Raw genomic sequence first — 24,366 nt, forward strand, 5'->3', positions numbered from 1 at the left:
GCGCGCTTGGGGAGCAGAGTGTGCACCGTGCGACCTGCGGTCATCGGGCGAATGAACCAGAACCCCCCGAATTTTACAAGCTTTTATAGGCCATAACACTTAAGCTGTGTTTGCATTCTGCCTGCCTTGCAGCTTTGGTTTTTGCCCCTGAACAAGTTAAATTTGCACTTGGTGGCAAGAGAGGAAGCTCAAGACTTAGAACGGGCACCACATCTTCTGTGATTTTAAATCAAATTGAGGAAGTCAGGAGAAACACTGACTGCAAAAGCCCGTACAGTGTTTACCGTGAAGAGCTCATTTTTTTAATGCTTTATCAAAGTGTGAATTCAATCCTAGCCAGAACAGTGGAGGAGGTTTGTGGAACAGCTTTTTACATTAGCAGTGACCTTTCCATGTGTTGAATTGATTCAATGTGAATACAAAGAAGCAAAATTGCTCTGATCACTTTTACAAGAAAACCTGTAAGAATTCAAGTCACAGCAGGTCACAAAACTGCACAGAGTGTTATACCTGTAGGCAGACTTTATTTCACTGAAATCACAAGGCTAATTTGCAGTCAAACAGTTATGCACATGTAGGTGCAACACTGGGTGTAAGAATACCAAAGCAGCTACAAGTCCAAACTGGTGGATAGAAGGTGTTTGTAAAATACCCAAGCTGATTAACTCAGTCTGCAGCACAACTTCTTCACAGTCATGTGGCCTTGTGGGAATGATGTGGTGCATGGGAGTTCTGGAGAAGAAATACATCGGGAAGAACCGACTTCAGGTTTTGCTGACTGAGAACTTTCAAATTCTCCCCATTTTCCGTAGGGTTTGCTACTGCTAGTAGATTAAGTAGATTAAGCTTTTAAGAAAATTTATTCAATTTTATTATGGAGAAATTACTCAAAGCTGCTGTTTAAATGAGGAGTAGATGAAATTTCAAATTTGAAAAATTATTTTCAGTCCTAATTTCCTTTATTCCCCTAGAAATTTGCTAGATAAGTGGAAACTTACCCACTTGGACTGACCTGTGTTGTGCGCTACAAAACAGAGCACCAGGGGGAGCGTCTGCTCCAAACAATTCAAACCCAGCCACAACAGGAGAAATACGAAGGTGATCCAGACTTGCAGTGACATAATTTACGAAATAAAGAGAGAGGTAGTGAGCGTCCCACTCAGTTGAAAGGGATCAAACAAGTGAAAAATGGAAGAGAGCAAAGAAGTAACGCATGAAGACAGGAACAGAGAGAAGAGGATAGGAAATTGCCATCCCACGTGACACTGTTCCAGTGAACATTTTCAAAGCAGCGAATTTTCTCCCAGTCTGAGGAATAAAATATTTCACTTTTCATTTTTTCACATATATGTAGTTTCAAAGTAATATTTTCGATTCAGCCTGTTGGCCCATGAGGAGCAAAGTCAGACTGCACAAGGAAACCACATCTGGGTTATAAATCCATCTTTCAGAGCTCATGTTCAACTGCAGGGAAGTAGGGGATATAAAACTGGCCTTTGGCAGTTTGGACTTGGTTTGGAACTGCATTATTTGGATCTGCCATCAAGCCTTAATCTTTAAAAATTCCTGGTTTTCATGCTTCTGTACCACAGCAGTAACAACCCACATCACCCCTTGAAGTTAAGCTTTCAAATAGCCACAAAATCAGGGAGGGAAACTTGCAGAACAGTAAGTACATAGGCATGCATTTCAGAGCAGCAAGGAAAGAAGCAATTTTATGAGAGAAAAGTGTAGAGTGAACTTTTTTTATCCACATTGCTGATTACTTATAGGAGGGGCTATTTGTTTATAAAGAAAACCACAAGGTAAACTACAGTAATTAAACCCATTTTAAGATCAATTCTTTTGTTGCCCTTGGTTTTGGAAGAATGCCAGTAATTAGAACATTGGGAAATAACTTAATAACCAGAGGTTATTAATATTATAGTAACATACATTTTATCATAACAATACAGTAATAATTATATAGAATTATATATAATATATAATTATTGCTATATATAATGTGTACATAGTATTGTAGGATAGTGTTGTACATTGCTCCAAGTGTATCCAGCTGAGGAGAATATCCAAGCACCAGTATAAGTGTCCCACAAGGAACTATTAAACAGGTATGTCAATAGAAATAAATAGGTAACTGTGTATTTTACCCACACAAAGGGGACAGTAAAGGCATTTTTAAATGCAGTGGAAACACTGAGACTGCAGCTGAGATTGTGCTGAGCTAAACGTGGGTTGCTGTGGAGAAGGGAGGTCCCACTGGTCCCCTAGTCCCCATTGCCAGCTCAGTTTCCTCTCCCAGCCCCTCATGCTTGCACTAAGGCCCTGGGATGAAACTGCAGGATGAAACTGCAGCTGATGTAGATGAAAAGTAATTTTATTTTTGCATTCTTTTCTTTTTCCCATGGGTTAGATTTCCACTGTGAACAGAGCACCACTTCTGACAGAAGTGACCTTTGCAGTTGGGAATGAGGGGTAAGACAAAACTACCCCTTCTGGTAGCCCATACTTAGATGAAATTGGTTGACACATGAATGTCAATCAGTGAACTTTAATTATTAAATCAGGAATCTCGAAAGTTCTTGGAGAAGCTTACATAGAATCATAATCATAGTGATGTGCTGCAGCTGAAGGAGATTAAAAATAACATATCTCTATTTAATGTTTACACTCTTATGAGCCAGTGAAGTTCATAGTGAGGCTGAATGAACATGACACTGATGTGCATAACATACTTTATCACCAATTTGCTGTTCATAATCTATAATCATAAGTCCTTCTGAATGACAAATCTGTTTCTTAAATAATTTTACTTGTAAATTTTGAACATACAAAACCATGAGAAGTTTTGGTTCTTTTCCTCAGTCCCTATTCAGTGAACATAACACTCATGTATTCACACTCTGAGACATAAGGAGTGCAGTGTGTCATGCACACTGTGGATACAGTCTGTGTCCACAGCTTCACACATCTCTCTATCATGTCTCCTTTTTCCAGTAAGAGATGTAACAAAAGGAACTTAAATGTTCCTGAATTCACTTCTCACTAATATTTCAAAATCATGTTTTGGTTTCTGTAGCAGTTCTGTCCTTGCCACAGACTGCACTGAAGAACTAGCAACAGCTCTGAGGGGCATTCCTGTGGTTCAACACCCCTTAGAGTCACAGTTTATACAGTTTATATGAAATCTGTACTGCCTTTCATGGACAAAAGCATACTGAAGAGATCATTCAAAAGAGCTCTGCTACACTGTAAGATCTTGAGGGAGGAAGTGCTGCTGTTGAGAACACTCCAAGCATACTTGGAAGTACCAGATAGAAAAAAATACTGTACATATTACTTGAAATCAGTTACTATCATAGGTGTGTAAAATATCTGCACTATGTACCTCTCAATACCTGCCTGGCTGTGCCAGGAACTGGTATCACACCTGGTATTCTGCAGGACAGAGGCAGAGGAATAGCTTAGACTAGCAAAGTGACATCCTAGGAGCCTGTAGCTGGCTTGAGCCATATACTCACTAAAACAGTAGCTTAGAAGACCAACTAGAGTCAGCAGCCGGGACTCTGCTCATGAGTACCACTGGTCACCACCTTTTGTAAGCAGCTGGGCACTACAGACCTACCCTGCCTCTCCTCTCCTGTCCCCAGGACACACTTCTTTGCATAAGCTGTGATTGGAGAGGGAGGAGTCTTCATCTTCCATCCTGCAAGAACATTATGAATATTCTCCTAACTCTCCTTTCTACAATTCAGACCCTTTATTTCTTATCCCATGCTCAAGAAACCTGCAGAAAGTTTATTTTTATCTTCTCTATTGATACCATCTCATAAGGAAAAATCTATTGTCACCATTTCTATCCTTCTATGTCTCTTTCTTCATGCTTTAAAATTCTGGATGAACTGAACACCAGGTACACATCAGGACTGAAATTTTACTCACGATTTTCAGGCCTAATGATTGTAATGTCTGGAATTCAAAATGACAACAACAGAAAATTAGCAATCCCTTTTAGGGTAGATGTAGTAAAACTAAGTAAAAATATTCCCTTGCTTTTCCAAGCCCAACCTTAAGATTTCAGTATTAATAATGAATGGTAAGAATGTGTTGGTGCTTTTCAAAAATCTTTGGACATCATAAAACAGAAAAAAAAATGCCCATAGGGTAGATTATGGTGACTCTTAACCCTAGTAGTAAGCAACAATTAGTAGATGCTGAATATGCTGCATTAGCAAGTTGCACCGACACATCATAATAGCAGTTGGGAGAAAGTATTCCTAAAATAATAAACACCCCAATACAAACATGTTATCTACACAAGGACTTCAGGGTCTGTATTTACTAAATAACTCTGAGTTGAGAGCTACTATTACAGCTTCTATGGATTTTACTTTTATCACATACTTTGAAATGAAATGAAAAGAGCAGCTGGTGAAAGTTCCACTGGCAATACTCTGTTTCTGCTGACAGAGGTTGTTTCAACCAAGGGCATATACAGAGAAGGCAACTGTGACAGACTAAGAAAAAACAGTTTGTATACAGATACATCCATACTGAGATTTTTTGACTAAATCTCTTCCAGGGTAAATAAAGCCAACTTTCTCCCAGGATTTCCTCACAAAATTTCTTGTAATTTATAAGTCTTTCTCATTCTCATCAATCTGTGTCCATCTTGGCAGCACATTGTATTAGCCAGATTTTCTGGACTTCTTTGTGGTCTCTAAATAATACAAAGCAGCTTTTCACATTTCTGCTTCCTACTGCTCTTGTCTTTTCCATGGGAAATAAGAATTTAATAGGCTTCTCCAAAAGATAGCAAAACAAATACTATGAAAGTGACAACTTCTCTCAAAGCTAACTGACTATTCAAGTCTTAATTTCAAAACTAGGTTTTTAGAAGGAGTTGTCAGTGTCCTGGACAGCTTCTGCATATTTACCAGCTTTTCAAACTTTGCTAAGTCTTTTTGCAGTTGTATGACCACATGACCTAGGACTTCCATGACTCCTGCAACAAATTGTGCTTTGAATCATATTACTGTAATTCCCCTTTTTTTGGTTCTTCTTCTTCTTTTTTTATCTTGAGAGGGTCTCAAATTAGCAAAGGCACAAAAAGAAGAGAGACAGTTTTTTACACTGGAAATTTTCTCATGGCTTAGTTCCTGATGAATAAGACACTGCATCAATCCAAACATCTCAGCTTGCCTATGTATAATTTCTCTCAGTACAAAAAAAAAAATTCTAATTTTTCAAAAAACACTACCAGCCATCTGAAAAAATCTGGACGCCCTCTAGTGCATGCACAGGTGCAAGAGTTTTGTACATAGGAAAATATACAAAAACCCTACATACAAATAGGGTTCGCTATTGCAATAATGAATGGTAAAAATTGCTATAGGAATAATAAATAAAATAATGAATCTTATTATGTAGGGGACAGTGGTATTTTGATTACTATTTTGCTCGCACCAAGTTTTCAGTGAGTTGATTTTATTACATCAGGAGAGGTATTTTTAATTTTTAATAAAGTAGGTGACATTTACTATAATTTAGAATTACTCTGGAGCAAATTCTAGAGAAGAGCTATCTAGAAAATTTGTTTGCATTGTGAAAACATGACCTACTTGTTCTTCCAGGTGACACAATAAAGAATGCAGTCAGAAATTTTCACTTCACGATTTGGAGAATATTTCTAGAGAAATACTGAGCAACTTAAACCAGGAAATTTACAATTATGATAATTTTCCTAGTTTTTCTTAAATAATTATTCTCCATATACAGGCAAAATAAGGAGAAAATATAAATTATTCACTTCAAAACAGGACATGTGTTTTCCTTATGTTATTTACAATGCAATATATTACAAAGTTCTAGCAAGGAGCAGTTGGTTTAATATTGTCACATAGTGCATGTTACAAGTAAACCCTAAGCTTTCTTCTAAATTTGAACTTGACCTACAATACTTGTGAAAGTATAAATCTCTCTTGTCTTTACCATGGGTATTACTTTCCATTCATTCATCTTGGATCTGTGACGCACTGGGCTCACCAAGTGGATCAGAAACACCCGTGTGGTAACATTTCCTCCAAGTTAGCTAAAGCTGTACTTGTGCTTTGACTCAGTCTTGGTCTATCTTTGTTTATACTTTATCTTGGTTTACTGGCTCTAGAAGGTGAAATTATCAGATATAATGTCTGCTGGGGAAAAGTTTCACCTTCAAAAATGTTTAACTATACATGAACCATAAACATTAGATTTTTTTCAGTGTGGTGTCTTGTGGACACTTTTAATCTGGTTCTAGGGTTCCTAACCTTAAATTAACCATTTTATGAGAAACCAGCCTTGGATTTTCCTTTGTGAAAAACACCTGAGAGAATAAAAACAGTTTGAGTGGTATCTTCATATCTATCTGCTGGATTATTTTTATTTGTTAAAAAAAATTGATATAGTAATTGTGGTCTAAGTAGTTAAGTTAGAATATTGACAAAATTTGCTTGGCAGGCTGGAGTCACTGTCCAGTAGAACTTGTGTTAGAAAAACTGTAGGAAAATGTAATAGGAAAAAAAAACACTTGAAAAATAGTATAACACAGACAGTAACTTTATGCAAGCAAAGACAGAGAAAAAATACAACAGTTACTAAATATTTCATTTGATATCACTGACTCCGTTCCTTTTGTTAGCTGATAAAGTGGTTTGATAAAAAGAAAGTGTAGAATTAAGGTTATTTGTGGACCAGATAAATTCAACAAACCAACTTGCTTCTATATACAATGAAAGGGAAGGCACATAAGTACATATCCTAAGTGCATATCAGAAGTGTTTTGACACTCAATTATACTGTAACACTGTAAAGTGTATAATAGTGTAACAATTATACTGTAACATGCTAGACAGATATGGCTGAAGATTAGCCATGGAAATTGCCACATCAGAGCAAATAGAAAAAGAAGGAATAAAGCAATTTTCCAAGTGTATCAATCTGCCTATTTGCAATTCCACTTATCTAGAACTACTTTCCAATCCTACACACTCCTCTATCAGTACACAAGTATCAGCATTACATGGTGTTTCCTTTTTTTAGGGTTAGTTTTGTGTCTCCTTATTCAATGGGCCTGTGTTAGTTCACAGGGAGTGAATATGGATTGTTAGAAGCTTGAGTCTCCTCACAGATTACCACCTCAGCTTCTCTATTGGATAAAGTAAAAATGGCAGGATAAGAGGTAAATTCCTGATGCAGTAAGCTGACAGTATCTAATTTAAAATTATTTTCTGCTTGTCTTGTTAGTTCAGAGCCTCTTAAAGACTCTCAGTGAAAGACTTTTCAGATTCCTTGTTAAATTCCAGCTGATAATTACTTTCTGCAGAATGGATAAGATAAAAATCTCTAGAACAAAAAGTCTCATCTCAATGGCTTTCAGGATGGAAGTTCCTAATACACACAATGTCAAACCATAGTGAGTGACAATCAGTAAGTCCTGTGCCAATAACAATAACTGCTACTGGCTGCTAATAACTGCTCTCCAGAATTGGCATCTAATGCCAGCTTCCTTATTCCTTCCATTCTGCAGTTGCCTAAACTTGATGGTATAAATCACAGGCAAAGCATGAGGATTACATGAGTATTAGTCAGTTATTCCCTTAAAACTTGTCTACACAAGCTATGTCACAGCAATTTATCCAACATTAACCAAGGTCTGAATGGATTGTTAGACTGCATTACACCTTTGGCTGGAAGCTTTCATTCGTAATTTAGTTAGCCTTTGGTCAGGTTGATATGATTCATTCTTATCTGGTTTACTTTAGCAAAACAAAGGTGGATTGATAAACACCAGGAACAAAAAGAATTATTTAATGGAAGCAGTGGTCACTGTTAGTATATGAGCAAATGGCTATGAAAATGAGTTTAGAAGCTACAAGATAATTCTTAACCTTCACAGCAACCAAACTCTGGGGCAATTTTTTTAGCAGAGTAATATAAGCAAAATACCTAACTAGTTTTAGAAAAATTCAGTCAGTTTATGAAACAGATTGTGTGGCATGCTTGCAATTACAAGGATTTAATGACCCTGAAAATGCCTTTCAGGAAAGTTCCCACAATAATATTTACATACAACTCTAGCTCTTTCAAGATTTTAAAATGTATATAATTTACATAGAATGTATCTTGCACGATAAAATATTAAAACAAATGTTCAATCTTTCAAACTGAGCATGTCGGCTCAGATTCACTAACAAACACTTCCATGTTGTGGTGTTTATTCTCCCTTATTCCAATTTTTATTTGTAACCTGAAAGTAGTAATATCTCCTTGTCTCACAGGGAGCAGGAAAATTGAAGGAAAATTCATGACTATTTATAAAATGCTCACTCAAGTGATAAAAACAATCTCCTCACAAGGAAATCAATCAACCAGTAAAGATCTAGAGTGTGTATGGTAAATAAAGGCTATGGCCACGCACAAACTAGAGCGGACAAACAGCTGTTTGTTCACTGTGTATCCATCTTCCAGGAGTCCTGTCAGGAGATACATCTGATGATCTGGAGGAAATTACCTTAGTGATAAGCACAACAAAATAATGCAATGTACTTTAAAATTCAAGGGGTTTATTGGGAAATCTCTGCTTCAGTTAAATTACTTGAATTTACTGCAGAGCTAAGGAAGTAAAAACATCATGAAATTACTGGATAGTAATAAAATGCATTTCTGGCCATAAGTTAGTATTAATATGTCACCACATCTTCAAATGTATTTCAACTAGAGTGGATATCATAATATGTCACTATTTACCTGTAAATATACACTGGATCTCCTCAGTATATCCACTGACCTGATATGAATGCACTAAGCTGATGTGGGAGCACCCACACTGAAGTAACGATAACCATCTATGTCTACAACCCCAAATCCCCACTGGCACTGCTATTTATGTGTTTTGGCACTGGAATCATCAGTGGGTGTGGTTCTCTGGGGAAGAGATTCTCCCAGAGAAGAATCATACCCAGGTTTTCACATTCCATTAACCTGAGGTGCTCTGGGAAATGTTTGATAGCATGCTATGGCAAATTTCCCTCTTCCTTTCACGTCTTCATTGGAAAGTTTTCAGTTTGCCAACATGTTTAGTCAGCAGTTCATGAGTTCCTCTCTTTCATGTGTCCCAAACAGCGTCTGTATGAGCACAGCAGGCTGAGTTGTTCATGCTTGTACTTGCACAGTTATTGCAGCCATGAACAGATGGAGAGTCTGAAATACACAAAGAGCTCTGTGACCGTCTTGGAGTCATCAACAGCACTTGTGTCATTGGACTAATGTCAGGGAAATTCCTGAAACTTCAGGAAAGTGTGGAGGGATGCAGAGCACACATGATCACTCAGAGGGTTAGACCACAATAATATTTACTGGATTTAGTTACGAAAAGTATTCATAAAGACTGGAAAGAATAATCAGTTCTTGTCAGAAAGACAGATACTGAAGAAAAATGTGCTTCTAATATGAAAATTATTTTAGTACTTACAAAGCATACTTACAGAGTATTCACATCTCATCCATGACCAAAGTGTTGAGAAACTTCTTATTTAAAAACATACTTGTCTTCATATCATCACCAAGAGATAGCAGAATTGTCATTATTCTTGTTTTCATTAGTGGTGGTTTCCAGCAGAGAAGGCACAAAGTGGTTTAGGGCACTTAGTGGCACTAAGATCAGAATGGAATTGAATTAACTTAGCTCTTCTCTGTGACTCCAATGCTGGTCTGAAGCCACTGTTTTAAACTGAATGTTTACAGTTAGTGTGTGGGCACTGACTGTTTACAGGAGCAAAAGGTAGGACTGACAGGTGAGGATCACATTCTTTTGTTATTACCATTACCCTGAATGACCTGAATTTCAAAGTTTTCCTTTTTCATGTGGCAGTTCAGGAGATGATATAAAAAACACCTGCAGATCTCTGGGGAAACAACAAAGAAAGGATATATCTGTGTGCAGGATGTTCAGTGTTATTACACTTCAGACATGCTGGATGGTTGATTTGCATGCCTGGAATCAAGACCATTCATACTACTGGACAATTGTATTGAAGGATAAAAGTGCAAACGTGTAATGTGCAAATGTGACTTGGCAATGGCCAAGTCAGGAGTCAGCAGTGCCTCCCACTCACCTGATCAGCCTTACCTCTCCAAACAGCTCACATGCTCTGCTTCAGCACATCTAATTAAAGTGCACAGACTGCACTAAGGCAGCTGTGCTCTTTCTGGCAGCCAGGGTAGCTCATTTATGGCTTGCTCAGGTATTTCTGCATGCACTGATGTAGAGGCCTAATTGAGGCAATTGTTATTGCTGCACAAATAAGGCAAACAAAATAATACATTTCATAGTTGGAGGCTTACAGAATGGGCTGTCATGCATGAAAGAAAATGAATGGGAAATGTAAGACGCTGGATATGAATTATTTACAGTTGCAATGGGATTACAGTAACTGTGGTTGGTGACAAGCCCTGTGATATTCTCTTCTTTGTCAAGCATCTCTGCCAACTTGAATGTTCCAATAAATCAATGTTAACTGATTAAATCACTTTAAAGTAACTGGGTTTTGGCAAAGTCTACTACCACCTTGTGTCTTGCAGCAGCTTGCTCTGCCCTCCCCAGAGCTGATTCCTCTTTTCTACAGCACCTGAGCCAGCAAGGGAGGTAGATCCTGCAAAGAAATAGAACTCTACATCTTTTTCTGCCAAGAACCTATGTCATTTCAAGACAGTAGTGACAGACTTTCTTCATGTAGAATTTTTATTCCATCTGACATGCCAATGTGTTTTGAGATTTCCACTAACCATATGGGCACTCCAAAGAGCAGACCATCAGCAGCTATTCACTAAATGTAACCAAAATGTTTTCAGTGTGTGGTCAGGGGTGCAGGACACGCTAGAATGCAGGAAACAGTGGGAAAAACCACCATGCACATAGTGGGAAGGAGAGCACAACCGAGTACCACTGCTCAGCACAGCCCTCCCAGCTCTCTGCAAGGAATTAATTGTTGACACTGGACAAGTACTGGGAACCCCAGTCTATTTCAATAGGGACCAAGAGATCTGCAAATAACACTTCCTGGTGGATTTTTTTCTTCTTCTTTCTATTTCAGCAAAAGATGGTCTTGAATCAGGAATCCTCTCTCTTTCATTTAAAACGCTGTGTGATTTCATTGTAAGAGGCAGCCTCCAAGAGTGCCCTGGGAGGCAGTAAGATCATAAAGGAGAATGCGGGACTTCACAAGGGTTATTGATGAAAAAGGTAATAAAGGACAATGTGGGACTTTACAAGGATTATTTATGAAAAAACTCACTGAGATTCCTGATGGCAGTGATTTGTGTAAGGCAATTTGGGCAGATTCTCAATAGCCAGAGGCTTACTTCCTAAAAAACAAGAGGAAGTGTTTACTGACCTTGATTAGCCCAGTCTCTAGGAAATTTAAGTTTAGACAGGCCAAGCTGCTGTGTTGTAAATGACTGTAAAACAGTAAGACCATCAGTCCTTTACGAGCTGTCTAGGGTGTCAGGTTCTGTGACAGTCGTACTCCTGCCCCAAACTCCATCTGCCGAGGCCTTAAGGCAAAGGAAAAACAAACCTTTAAACAATAACTAAGCCTCTATGGCAGAGAGCAAAGCTCCCTCACCCAGGGAGCTGCTTTTGGAAGGGTCCCCGGCCGCAGCTCGGGCCGACGATCCCGCCTCAGTCACTGCTCGGGGGAGAAGGATCAGAGAGGAAAGGGGCAACGGGAACGAGCAGCCGAGGGCTGCGGTGGGCAGCGGAGGGGCGGAGGCGGCGGGAGGGCGGGCAGCACCGGCGGGGCGGGGCGGGGCGGGTGCGCGGCCATTCCCCGGGGATGTGCGCGGCTCTGTCGGTAAGTCCTGAGCAGTTTCATGGGGCAGCTTGCCCGTGGGGCCGGGTGCGAGGACGGTGGTGCGGGAGGACAGCGGTGCCGGGCTCCGGGGCCGAGACGAGGCGGGGGAACGCGGAAGCAGCGGCCGCGGGGGAGCTCCCCTCAGCCCGGCCGCCGGCCCGGAGAGCGCTGCCGGCACCGGAGCGGCCCCCAGAAACTCTGCCGTGGAAAAGGACAGTGTGGGGGTTTGTGTTTTTAAGTGTCCCCGGGACCATGAGCGACCTCCACCCTCCCCCCGCCACCGCGTGTGTTCATCTCCTCGACTTTGACTCCAGAAACAAAAGTCTTTGTTTTAATAGCTCACGGTGGTGACTGAGGTGTCAGCTTTTTGCTACTTCACAGATTGATGGCAGGGAAGTAGACTGCAGTCCGTGTAAATCGCAGGGAAATTCCTGAAGCTCCAGGAAAGTACGCAAGGGTGCATAGTGCACATGTTCACTCACAGGATTGGATCACAGCAGTAGTTACTGGACTGAATTATAAAAAGTATTCACAAAGATGGGAAAGAATAATCCAAGTTCGTATCAGAAAGACAGATACTGAAGAAAAATGTACTTCTAATAGCAAAATTACTATTTTTTTAATACTTGCAAAGCAATACTTACAGAGTATTCGTGTCTCCCCAATGACCATAGTGCTGACAAACCTCATATTTAAAAACATGCATGTCTTCATATCATCACGAAAAGTTAACAGAATTGCCATTGTTCTTGTTTTGATTAGTGGTGCTTTCCAGCAGAGAGGGCACTAGGTAGTTTACCTAGGATTGGATTGGAATTGAATTAACTTAGCTCTTCTGTGTGACTCCAAAGCTGGTCTGAAGCCAATTCTTGAGACTGAATTTTTACAGTTTGTGCGTGGGCACTTACTGCTTACAGGAGCAAAAGGTACAACTGACAGGTGAGGATCACATTCTTTTGTTAATTGCCACTGCCCTGGATGATATGAATGCCAAAGGCAATAACCAGAACTGATACATGTTTTTAATGAAAACTAGACTGAAATTGGGGCCAAGTGCTCTAAATGAGTACTCAAAGATACTCTCTAATCAGACATTCCTGTCCTACCTTGCTTATGCCAACCTGACTACTTTCACAGCTGTAATGATGGATTGGAAAATCTAATGGTGTTACTGTCTTTCAGTTAGTAAAAGGTCTTGCAGATCAGTGAGAACCAGGTTCAGTGAGTACCAGACTCACTATGAAGGAGTTGACTAAGCCAGGAGTGGAAGGCAGAAGTGAGCACAATTCTTTTCAATGTTAACTTTTAACTCAGTTCAGCTGCTCACAACAGTGATTATCTGGTGTCTTAGATAGTTTTGGGGTTACTAGGGTCAGAATTTCAGCATTCTTAACTCCTTGCATATTTTGTTTTTAGTCTTCTGTATATTTTGGCTGAATTTTTATTAATAAAAACTTTAAAGATACACATTTGTAGTTGAGCCCTCAATTGCTGTAGGTTACTTCTCACTTTCAGGTTTGAAATAACATCTCAAGAGTATGTTTTATAGTCTTACAGGAAGTCTCTAGTGGTTAAAGTGGATTCACAGGTTATTCCTGTCAATATATCCCCAGGCAGTAGGCTTGGGTTTTACTGCTCTGTGACATATTTGATTGTCTTCCTGAGGTTGTACAAGAGTTGGTTTTGTCAAACATTCTAACAAACATTTTGTCTAACCCTGGAGAATTAGACCTGAAAACCTCAATGGATACTTTGGGAATTAATGGAACTTTTGAGTAGCTGATAATGTAGGTATCTTAAAAAACCAGAAGAATAGAAAAAATTAGTCAGAAACCTAATCTAGGATTTTAGGAACTCAAGTACAATTTCTTGCTTTAATAGGTACTTTCAGTATAAATTTCAATGAGTGTGCTAGACCATATCTAGACAAATGAGTTCTGGCCCTTTAGAAGCCAGCAATATGCCAATGTGGATCCATTTCTCTTAAAAGTATTTATAGTAGCATAGGGAGTGTATGTGGCTACAAAGAAAAAAAAACAAACCAAATTCTTCTGTGTTACATGAACACCAGTATAAATTTTTAATATGGTCCACACCTTAGTCTTACTGTGAAATTTATGTGAATTTCACACATAGCAAAGCATCTGTAGTGACTAAATGCTGTCTGACCATAAGTTAAAGATATACCTGTGTGGAAAGGCAGTCATAAAAAAGACTTAAACTGTAAGGTTGTGGTTTACAGTTTTGAGACCAATGTGGCACATGAGAACATGGCATAAAGCAGAACTTTTCTGATGGAGAAAAGGACGTAAAATATTTTCACAGATGACCACTCTCCATTAGTCTTCAGTTTTATTTTGGAACTATTTCACCTGAAATTTAAACCTAAAATTTGGTAGTGTATGGTTTGGTTGTGTCTATAGGTACAAGATCTGTTTGGCATCCTAAATAACTTTTCCCAAGATGAAGGAGATTTTCTGCTTTTATACTGTTTTATATTTTTCTGCTCCCACACTATAGTATGTTAACCAGTATCACTTCATGGTTTACTATTAAATTATCTTGCATCCATCCTTGTGTCATGGCCTTGGCACTTCTTGGGTTTTAATGCATTCTGCTGGTTCTTTATAATTTGTGAAGAGCTGTTGATGGCTGGCTTAATGTGGGAACTCAGCACATCACTCCGGATGTCCAGAGTTACAGAGACAGCCCTTGGGGGGCTTGGAGATCCTGAAATGTTGCCAAAAGTACCTGGTGGCTTGACTTTGACCCTTCAAGGGATATGCCACCTGTTTGAGGACATGAGAGTCACTAGGGAGCGAATGGTGTAAGAATGATGTATTTACAGGGTGAAATACAGATTTTAGAGTTTTGGTACAGGGGGGTTATGGAGACAAGATGGAGGGATCAGGGCGTGTCTTGTCCTTCTTCTTTCTTCTTCGTGTCACCCATTTTCTGTGGTGATGTTGGCACTTTGGGATTGGTCCATGGTGAAGGTGCAATTGCTAGTATGGGTGAAAGGTATTGGTAAATAAAGGTAAATATGATGTACATAGCTTTTAGTATAAAAAGAGATGACCGCCCAGTGGGAGGTCAGAGTGCCCTTGGCTGCCTTGCTGGTCAGACCTCTGCTGGGCAGAAGGAAAATTCTGTAGATAAGAAATAATAAACAATTCGAAGACTGAAAATCTGAAGAGTCCAGACTCGTCCTTTTAGGCACGGGCTGTCCCAGGGCCATCCTACGCGTGTCCGGGCAGAGACAGACAGGACAAACAGCCGGAGCGGACATTTGGCGTTCCTGCCGGGCATCTCCCACCAAGGGGAGCAGCCCTGAAGTGCCGAGCAGGCAGCTCCCGAGCTGGACGTGTTCACAGGAGAGCACCGATAACTCCTTGGGAAAGCAGCCAGAAGAGTCTGAAGAAGCAGCAGCCACCAGGTACTTTTGGCAACATTCCAGGATCTCCGAGCCCCCCAAGGGTTATCTCAGTAACTCTGGATATCCGGAGTGATGTGCTGAGTTCCCACAGCTTAACATACTCATAATCAAGAAATTTCCTTTCCTTTTCCTTTCCTTTCCTTTCCTTTCCTTTCCTTTCCTTTCCTTTCCTTTCCTTTCCTTTCCTTTCCTTTCCTTTCCTTTCCTTTCCTTTTTAAGGCTTGCAAGGTTTCAGTGTTGCCCATGCTAAATTATACTTTGTAGGTAGGAGTGCATGGTGAAATAGTGCCACAGCAAGTGATTGTTTATACTAACATCTGCCTTCCACTCTTAATTTAAGAATTCTTAGATCTCTTTGATAAATATATCTCAGAATTTATGGTTGCAAATGGCCACATAATTTTCTCAATTTGAAGTTTTGATTCCTGCAGGTTTTTGGCTATTTGTCCCATAAATTGACAGCAAAAGTCTCTTATCCAGATCTATTTGGCATATTAGAATGTCTCAGCAGATTTCCTATTGGCTTGCAAACGTGTGACAAATTTTTGAAATATCATGTTACAGAGAAAGCAGCAAAGGAGAAAAGATTTGCTCTTCAGAGTGTGAATTGATCTTCAGCCCCTGGTTTCCTGAAGCTTCTTCATTTTCTGCTAGCTTCTGAGTTTTAAAACTCAGAAGTTTAAAAGAGGATTAAGAGGAGTTTTTAACATTTAACCTGTATATTTCTGTCAGTGTAATGACAAAATACTAATGTAGTTTAGTGAACCTGCGCAGTAACACTTGCTAAGAGGTTTAAATGGGACTGTTGTATGGATTGGGGATGATCCACACTTCCCCATTGTGTAGTGTGACTTCCATCTAGGATAGCATTGTTTATATTCCCTGGTCACCCACAACCTCAGACCTAAGGGGGAGATTCATTGTCTGAGTTGCTTCTCTTTGAGGTGCTGTAGAAATTTTTCTGCTAAGATAATGAATTTATTTTATTGCATTTCTGTTTGCCAACAAGTGCCTTACCATTTACCCTGATATATTACTTCCTACTGGAAACTAGCCCAGATGAAGGCCCGCTGTACACTGCCTGAGAAGCAGCAGGATAGAGACACACACCATAAACGTGCACGTGTCAAAGGTCTGGGAAACGTTCTTGTGAAATAGGTCATTTACCAAGTGCATTTAACAAAGAATTTTCTGAAAGAAAAATGAGGACTAATTATTTGGAGATCACAGCAAAAGAGAAGGATGTTGTCAGAAGGGAGGAAGTGGTTAGGAGAAGCCAGGGTAAATTGTAAGGCACTGCACATGACATGTGAGCAAATGACCACAACATAATAGTAGGGTGCACTACCCAGAGCAGGATAAACATAAGCTAAATTATCTACACATCTGTTTTGCTGGTGATCTTAAAAAATTATCTAGTATGAGAGCAGTCAGGGTTTGCTCAGTGACTTGCCAAAGGCTACCAATAATATAACTGGAACTGAGGAATTTTTAGTGTCAGCTCCGTCCCCCACCAGTAAAGCTGGGAGTAAAGGCTTGCATGCAGAAATGCAGGTGATGCTTCACGGAATTGGAAGCTGACAGAATTTACAAAAGACAGTGGAAGTCACGGGAAAAGAAAACAACTTACAGACATGAAATACACCTACAAGAGAATGCTTATGTGGGGCTTTATCATTCCAGGCCCTTCTTCCAGGGTACAGACTTTAAAAGTAGGAGTAAGAAGATATGACAGCCAGCTATTGCCTGTTAACCCTATCTGGTCCCTCCAGTTTTTCAAATCTCAAACTGCATTATAGCAAGACAGAAAAAAAGCAAGAAAGCAAATAAATCCAGTGTCATATAATTGCCTTCCACTTTTCATTGTTATCATTATGTTAGTAACAGTTAGTAAGCTTACTACAAGAACTTCCCTTTTTGAGTGTAAGACATATCTGAAATGCCCCTATATCAGCTGTTTCCATTTAGCAAGATCAAGAGTGTTTACTTGAACAGTGTGTAGGGTGAAAATAAGGGTAGGCTAGCTTGTGTGAGGCTGTCCTCAAAACTAAGCAGGTGACGATGTAGGCTTCCTGTTTTCAAGTGCATGAACAATATTCCTGGGGGTTTTAAACATAAACATCTTTTTTAGAAATGAACTTCTAAAAATAGTCCTTCAGAGTAACTCATCTTGTAGATCATTTGCCAATGTTTCAAGAATATCTGCTGTTTTGTATTTCTACTTTAAGTTCACATTAGCTGGGGAACTCAAAACTTGGCTATGAAAAATAACATGACAGGAGGGTCAAATAATGTTTTAAGGGAATTAATTTCTCAGAAAAATTGTTTAAAATGGCTTTTATTTGATATTTGGTGACTTAATCCTCTAAAATGTCTAACATTAAGTTGATGAAACTCCTTCTGACGACAAAATGTGTTCAATACTATATGAACCAAATTAATTGAAGAAGAATAAAATTACTCAAAATCGAGTTAAGAAATACAAAAGAGATTTCTGAAGTTTGAAACATCAAAAGTGCTATTTTAAAATGCTGATGCAAATTATTTGAAAAAAAAAAAATTGCAAAATAGTAGCTCAGTCAAATCCCAGGTGAGTCAGAGGGCATTATGGCAGAGGAGGAGATCCAGATACTTTTTTCCCAGCATGTCTGTTAATTGTCTGATTCACCTGTCTGATCATAGGAGATTATTTGTTATTTCTCAAACAATGTTTCCAATGCTGTGGGTTTGTAGTTATTTCTCATCCCTACAATCTTGATTTTTCTTAGATGTGGTTGCATTAGAATACCGGAGATACTGACAAAAACATGCAGTGCACAGAACTGAATCTGATGTTTCCTGTTCCTTTTTAAGCTCTGCTTCTCTGAGGGAGGGTGGGGCAGAGGTTTTGGGGCTGTGTCAGGAGTCAGAGAGGATATGTATGTGGTGAGGGGTGACTGCTCTTCAGCAGCATTGCATGTGCAGTTTAAGCTGTTAGCTCCTCATCCAGTGGTGGGGAATTCCTTCTTAACATGCTGTTGTGTTAAAATGCCCGGTGCTCTTCCTCCCTGCTTTCCCATCTGCTTTATTTTGTATAAATAGTGGTCACTGGGCATCAAATGCTAGAAAAGAGAATAGATTATGGAAACCAAAAATACTTAGATTTTGGAAGGTTTTGAAATTTGTGAGGTATACTTTAGCTGTATGTGTTATTTTGCCTAAATAATTTTCACTGAATGAACAGGATCTCCTGTTTAAGCTTTTGCATTCCTATTAGCCCTGGGAGATCAAGAAAGACTTCCTTCCTTCCTTCCTTCCTTCCTTCCTTCCTTCCTTGCTTCCTTCCTTCCTTCCTTCCTTCCTTCCTTCCTTCCTTCCTTCCTTCCTTCCCTCCTTCCCTCCTTCCTTCCCTCCCTCCTTCCTTCCCTTCCTGATCTTATGAAAACAAACATGATTTTCACTACAAATGTAACCTGCTCTCAGATACCTTGCTGGTGGTGTCTTGTAAAATTTCCTGGCCTTTACTTTCTTAAGTTTGCTCCTAGGTCATTGTACACTGTAACAATGTGTAGAGATATGTCAGATTATTGGGCACAAGTGTGGTTAATGGACACACCCTGCATGATTCATGCTAAAGATGAAAGCTTGAAGGAGTCTGATAAATTTTACAGACAAAATTGTGGTAAAACTCTCCGTGATAATCCAGCATATTTTTAGTTAAAGCAAACATTTATTTTAAAGGCCTTCCATTGTGCAAAATCTGTTTTACAATTACTGATTTGTCACAGCAGAGACAGTTAAGGAGAATTGTTGTTTCTTCAAAATGGCCAGGCCTTAAGGATGCCATCCAGAATCCAGAAGTTTGGGGCTTTTTTAATCGCTGAACTGCTGAAATTTGTTATTGCAGGAAAAACACCCAACCTACCTCTTTTCAGCCAGTCATCTTTTAAAATTCTTTAGTTTCCAGTACTTTGTTCTTTAATTCAGTCCTGACTTTTGTAGATGAGTCTGCATTAATTTGGGGGTTTGGGAGCTCTGATTTTATTGAAAGTCATGTATGGACTCCACTAGCAGTACGCTCTGCTAGTGTCCCTAAACATTCTTGATGACCTTTCAGTCTTTTACTTGTTTTCACGCTCAGACAATTAATAGACATCCTGGGAAAAAAGTGTAAATTTACTGAAGCATCTCTTTCACATGTGTACTGATCAGTGTTCATATGTATGTCTGTATGGTAGCCATACATTTAAAGCGATTCATTGGTGTGAAGTAGCTGCTCTAAATGTGAGTTCCCATTTCTGGAGGAAGGGCTGACCCTGACTAAAATAGGATAGTAACCTCTCTGCAGAGGGCAGTCCCTCTGGGAACTGTCTCCCATGCAGTAGGATTAGAGGAAGCAAAGATAGAAGATGCCACATTCTGTGAAAATACGAGGATGCCGTGTATTTTAAAAAATCTTCACAACTTCTTCTTTCTTGCTTCTCCTAGAAGTCCCAGACATTGCTACATTCCCTTGTGGCCTTTGGTAGTCTGATGATTACTGGGACCACAAGGTTTAGGACTGAGGAAAAAAGGAAAGCCATTTCCTCTGACTGGACCCTCATGATGTCTGGGGGAGCTGAAGGGCCTTGGAAGCACAGCAGGGTACTGCCAGGGGATGCTGAGAGGAGATGTTATGTAGAGGTTTTGGTGGGGTTTTTTTCTCCTTCGTGTGCAGGTCATGGTTTGTAAAGAAGGTGATTTTGATGTACAGAGTTACAGCCTTCTGAAGCCCCATGACAGTCAGTGGCTACCACATCTAATGGTGATAAGACAAAAATGTCCCATCTTAATTTGATGCGATGAAGAGGCCAGATAAGCATTAGAGAAAAGCTTTCTAGCTGTGACACAGACATCCTGACTTTTTAGGAAGTGTGAAGAATCTCCTTTTTCAGAACAGAGTGTGTTGATATGGAGATATGAATAGTACCCAATTTTTAGAGGACCTCGTGAGGGCATTGCACTCACGTGTCAAGAATTCTGAAGTTGTAATAGAAGAATCAACAAAGATATGTACAAGATAGTCTGGATAAAATAGTCAAGTTGATAGTTTGGAAAATTCCTATTTAGAGCAACATTTTGGAGGAATCTGAGCAGGACAAAGTGGCATTTGTCAGTAGAAGAGAAAGATACCACATGAACAGAAGCTTGAATTGATTGAAACCAAATTAGTTTGATTACCACACAGGAGAGTCTGTTGTAAAGAGATTTCCTTTAGGAAGATCCAGCAATTTTTAGAAGCAACTTTTGTGTGGGAATTTAGAAAGAGGCTTTATTAAAAATTTTGCTAGAATCTATGCAGGCAGTAAGATACCAGATGGAAGGAATATAACCCAAAGCGAGAAGTACTGGTGATTTTGGGCTTGTACAATTTACAGTTTTAAACAAATATGAGATGAACTGTTCTATGGAAGAAGTAATACAAGAAATGTAGCAACCATTAGTTAAAAGTTTCAAATTGTAAAAACCTTTGTTATAAAAACCAGTGCTTTAGAGCTTCTTCTAAAGCATGGTTTGTGCAAGAGGCCTTTTCTGACTGCATTGGGTGATTTGATAAAGTGAGCAACAGATTTATCTATAAGTGAGTATCACCTATAGCTATGAACTTTGGCTCTCTGTAGGAAAAGAAATTGCTGGGTAGAATGCTAGAGCTTAGCTAGGTGGATAAAGGAGAAGCATTGGCATGAAATTTATTAATCCTCTGTCATTTGTTAAAAGTTCTCAAACCTCTTTAATTCACTGGAAGAAGTTTGGTTGATAATAGCTACTTAGTTCCTTTCACTGGCAAGTCCTCACTTTGTGTCTAAGGCTGTACTCAGATGCATGTTACTAGATTGTTGACTTCTGAGTTAAAGAAGTTTTGTTAACCATCAGCACGGACTACAGTGTCTGAGATGAGGATTCCTTTCAAAATGCTGTTCTCTGCAGAATTAGCAGCTTGTCTGCCTTTCTGCACCATGATACAGCATGAGAAACTGGTGGGTGGACTGCTATTACAAAAATATTGTGCATTTTAAACAGAGTAATCAAATTATAGAATCCTGAAAGGTTTGATGAAGTTCAGATAAATTCAATCTTTGAAGCAGAAGTTCCTGACTTTACATAACCTATTAACAGTCTGGGTTGGGTTCATTATGAAAATTAGGTTTTTTTCCCTAGGTTCATTCAAAATGGTAGCTGTGACTTTTTGTTGAAGCCTTTACAGAATTGTTGTGTAACTTGCTGTTTTTTCAGACATTTCAGAGAGATGACTCTCCTTGGACTGTAAAGTGTTTCAGGTGCAATGGCAGATCCCATCCGCTGGGCCCGATACCAATGGCAGCGACTGATATCGACAGAGGGCAGAGAGTGCAGCAGCAACAATTCAAGTACCAAGTGCTATCAATCATCAAAAACTACTGGCAAACATAGGACAGTGATACCCTGTTTGGGACATTTTAAGGAAGAGTATGAAAAAGTATCAAAACTGTACATGAACAATAAAATACGAACTACTAGGTATACTTTATTGAATTTTTTACCACGGAATTTATTTGAACAATTTCACAGGTAAGGAACTCCTTTTTGATTGTGGTAAATCTTCTGAAGCTGAATCCTTCTATTTAAACATTTGTGTGTGTTACTATATATTAGAAAATTATTCCTCTTGCTGACCTATCACTTCTGAAAAGATACATTATATATGGCCAGAGTTTCTTGAGTATCATCATTGTTGAGCTATTCCTTTTCTCCTTAGCTTATGTACTTTCTGCTTATTCTGTTCTTTGGACTATGGAACTGTTCCTTGCTCTTGGAGCACTGCCACACACCAATCAACAGTGGGATTTTCAGCTTATTTCCTGCAATTGTCTATTTCTGCTTCCCTCATGTCTTTCTGCCTTGCCAATTTTTTTCATCTTCCTTCTGCTTGGAGAGCTGCGGATTTGTCAAGCTACACAAGGAGGTTACAGGATGGCTCCCTTTTTAAAATATGTCATCTTCCCTGAGAGATGATAAAATTAAGTTTAAAGGACCTGGAAGTCTGAGAGTGCAAAATTCATCAGTGCCTCACTCTGGAAAACATGTGCCTGGACAACAGTCTGAAAATACAGGAGGATTCTTGGTTTCTGCATTACCTGGTCATGTATGTTAAGCAACTGTGTTGCTAAGTAGTCTATTGACTGGATAGTGAAAACAGAGTTTGGGATACTTATTCCTTAAATTGTGGGTGAAGAAAAGATAAGTTGCTGGTAACTTAAATGTCTGTATAGCATGGAGTGGGGAAATGAGGATCATTGCCTGCTAGCACAGTTAAATCCTGTGTTTTCTCTTTGTTTCAGAATTGCCAATTTATATTTCCTATTTCTGGCTGTCCTAAATTGGGTTCCTCTAGTTGAAGCTTTCCAAAAAGAAATTACAATGCTACCTCTGATTGGGGTTCTGACAATTATTGCAGTGAAGGATGGTCTGGAAGATTATTCAAGGTACAAAATGGATAAACAGATAAACAACTTAGTAACCAAAGTATATAGCAGGTAAGAGACAAGAGTGTTTGTGGTTTATTGTTATTATTTGACTATGACTATTATATGAAAGTAATAACTCTTTTGCTTACCTTCTGGATACTTATAGAAGCATAAAATAATATAATTTGGAAAAGGTCTCTGAAGTCATTTAGTCTTAACACCCCTGCTCAAGCAGGGCTGTTTAGATCTGTTCACTCAGGAACTAATTGTGACTAGATCACCAGTTTTGTTAAATGGTTATCATATTAGTGTAAAATATGGAAAAAAAGTTCTGCTTTGAGGCAAATGAGTTCATGCCTGTGTTTGTACTGTACTAACCAAGGTGCTTGGACTAGTTAAGCATTGTCAAACATAGCATTTGTTTTGAAAGGTGTATTTTTAATTATTTTTAAATAGCTTAATGGAAATTGAAAGGTTGCTAGTTTATCACTCATTAAGGGCATCATGTCATACTCATGGTGTGATGCTATTTCCCCAAAGAGAACAAGATGGTTTTCTACTTGTGTGCATCACACAGTTCATTCAGTATGAGTGTTAACATCTGTATTCCACCATGCAGAACTGCAGTGTTACACACTGTGGGTGCAAGTCAGGCAGGCAGTCTGCTAGTGGTGAGTCTGCTAGGCATCTGTTATCATGGATGATAAAAAGACAGGAATGCATCATATTCTAAATTAACCATCAAAAAACTTCTCTAAGAATATACCAGTGCTGCTCACATAATTGTTTTTCTTGTATACCTGTCATAAAAGGATATTCCAAGATGTAAAATACAAAGGTGAAGGAAGTATAGCAAATGGGTTGTTTTTTTTCTTTTTTTGCATGCTCTGTTTCCATGTGGGAAAACAAGTATTTTGGAAAATGTCACTTTTTATATGTTGTTGTAGCCATCACAAATAGCATCTATAGATTTTTCTCAGTTTCAGCTTATGCATTTGTAAAAAAATAACTGTTCTTCTGTGTATTTCAGGAAAGAGAAGAAATACACAGATGAGTGCTGGAAAAATGTCAATGTTGGGGACTTTGTCCGGCTTTCACGCAATGAAATCATTCCTGCTGACATGGTGCTGTTATATTCCAGTGACCCAGATGGGATCTGTTATATTGAAACTGCAGGCCTTGATGGAGAAACCAATCTAAAGCAGAGACAGGTGGTGAGAGGATATTCAGAGCAGGTAAAAATTGTGCTTTTCTAGTGGTGTAAGGAAGCTGACATGACAGGTGGTGAACTAAAAAATCCCAAACAGCCCTCTAGACTGCCTAATTCATGGTAGCTCAGCAATCCCCATCTGAAAATCAAGGTACTAGGTAACACAGTTCTAATTTGTTGCTTGAGTGGTTTTGGAGCAAATCTTTTCATGTTCACATAACCCAGAGAAAGACAGGTCTATTTCAAGTAATGAAAACCAGCGAAATTAACAATTAATGTAAACCTCAAGTAGTTACTTATGGTGCATAACATGTCATGGGTGAGAAATTGAAGTTTTTTAGAAGGGATTTCTGTGCTATCTAAAGG

At 39.1% G+C, this 24,366-nt stretch overlaps 1 protein-coding gene across 1 annotated transcript in view; it reads left to right on the forward strand.

Annotated features, from left to right (window-relative positions):
• Nucleotides 1–21,628: 21,628 nt before the first annotated feature.
• ATP10D (ATPase phospholipid transporting 10D (putative)) overlaps nt 21,629–24,366 on the forward strand; it is a 30,117-nt gene continuing 27,379 nt past the window's right edge. Inside the window, exons 1-3 of the mRNA XM_054294467.1 lie at nt 21,629–21,894; nt 22,665–22,859; nt 23,821–24,025. Of these exons, the coding sequence (XP_054150442.1) occupies nt 21,629–21,894; nt 22,665–22,859; nt 23,821–24,025 (666 nt within the window). The remainder of the gene's footprint in view (nt 21,895–22,664; nt 22,860–23,820; nt 24,026–24,366) is intronic.

The sequence above is a fragment of the Melozone crissalis genome, unplaced genomic scaffold, assembly GCF_028551555.1.
Source record: "Melozone crissalis strain CALT ecotype California unplaced genomic scaffold, PUWL_Pcris_2 ptg000006l_1, whole genome shotgun sequence".
Lineage (NCBI taxonomy): Eukaryota > Metazoa > Chordata > Aves > Passeriformes > Passerellidae > Melozone > Melozone crissalis.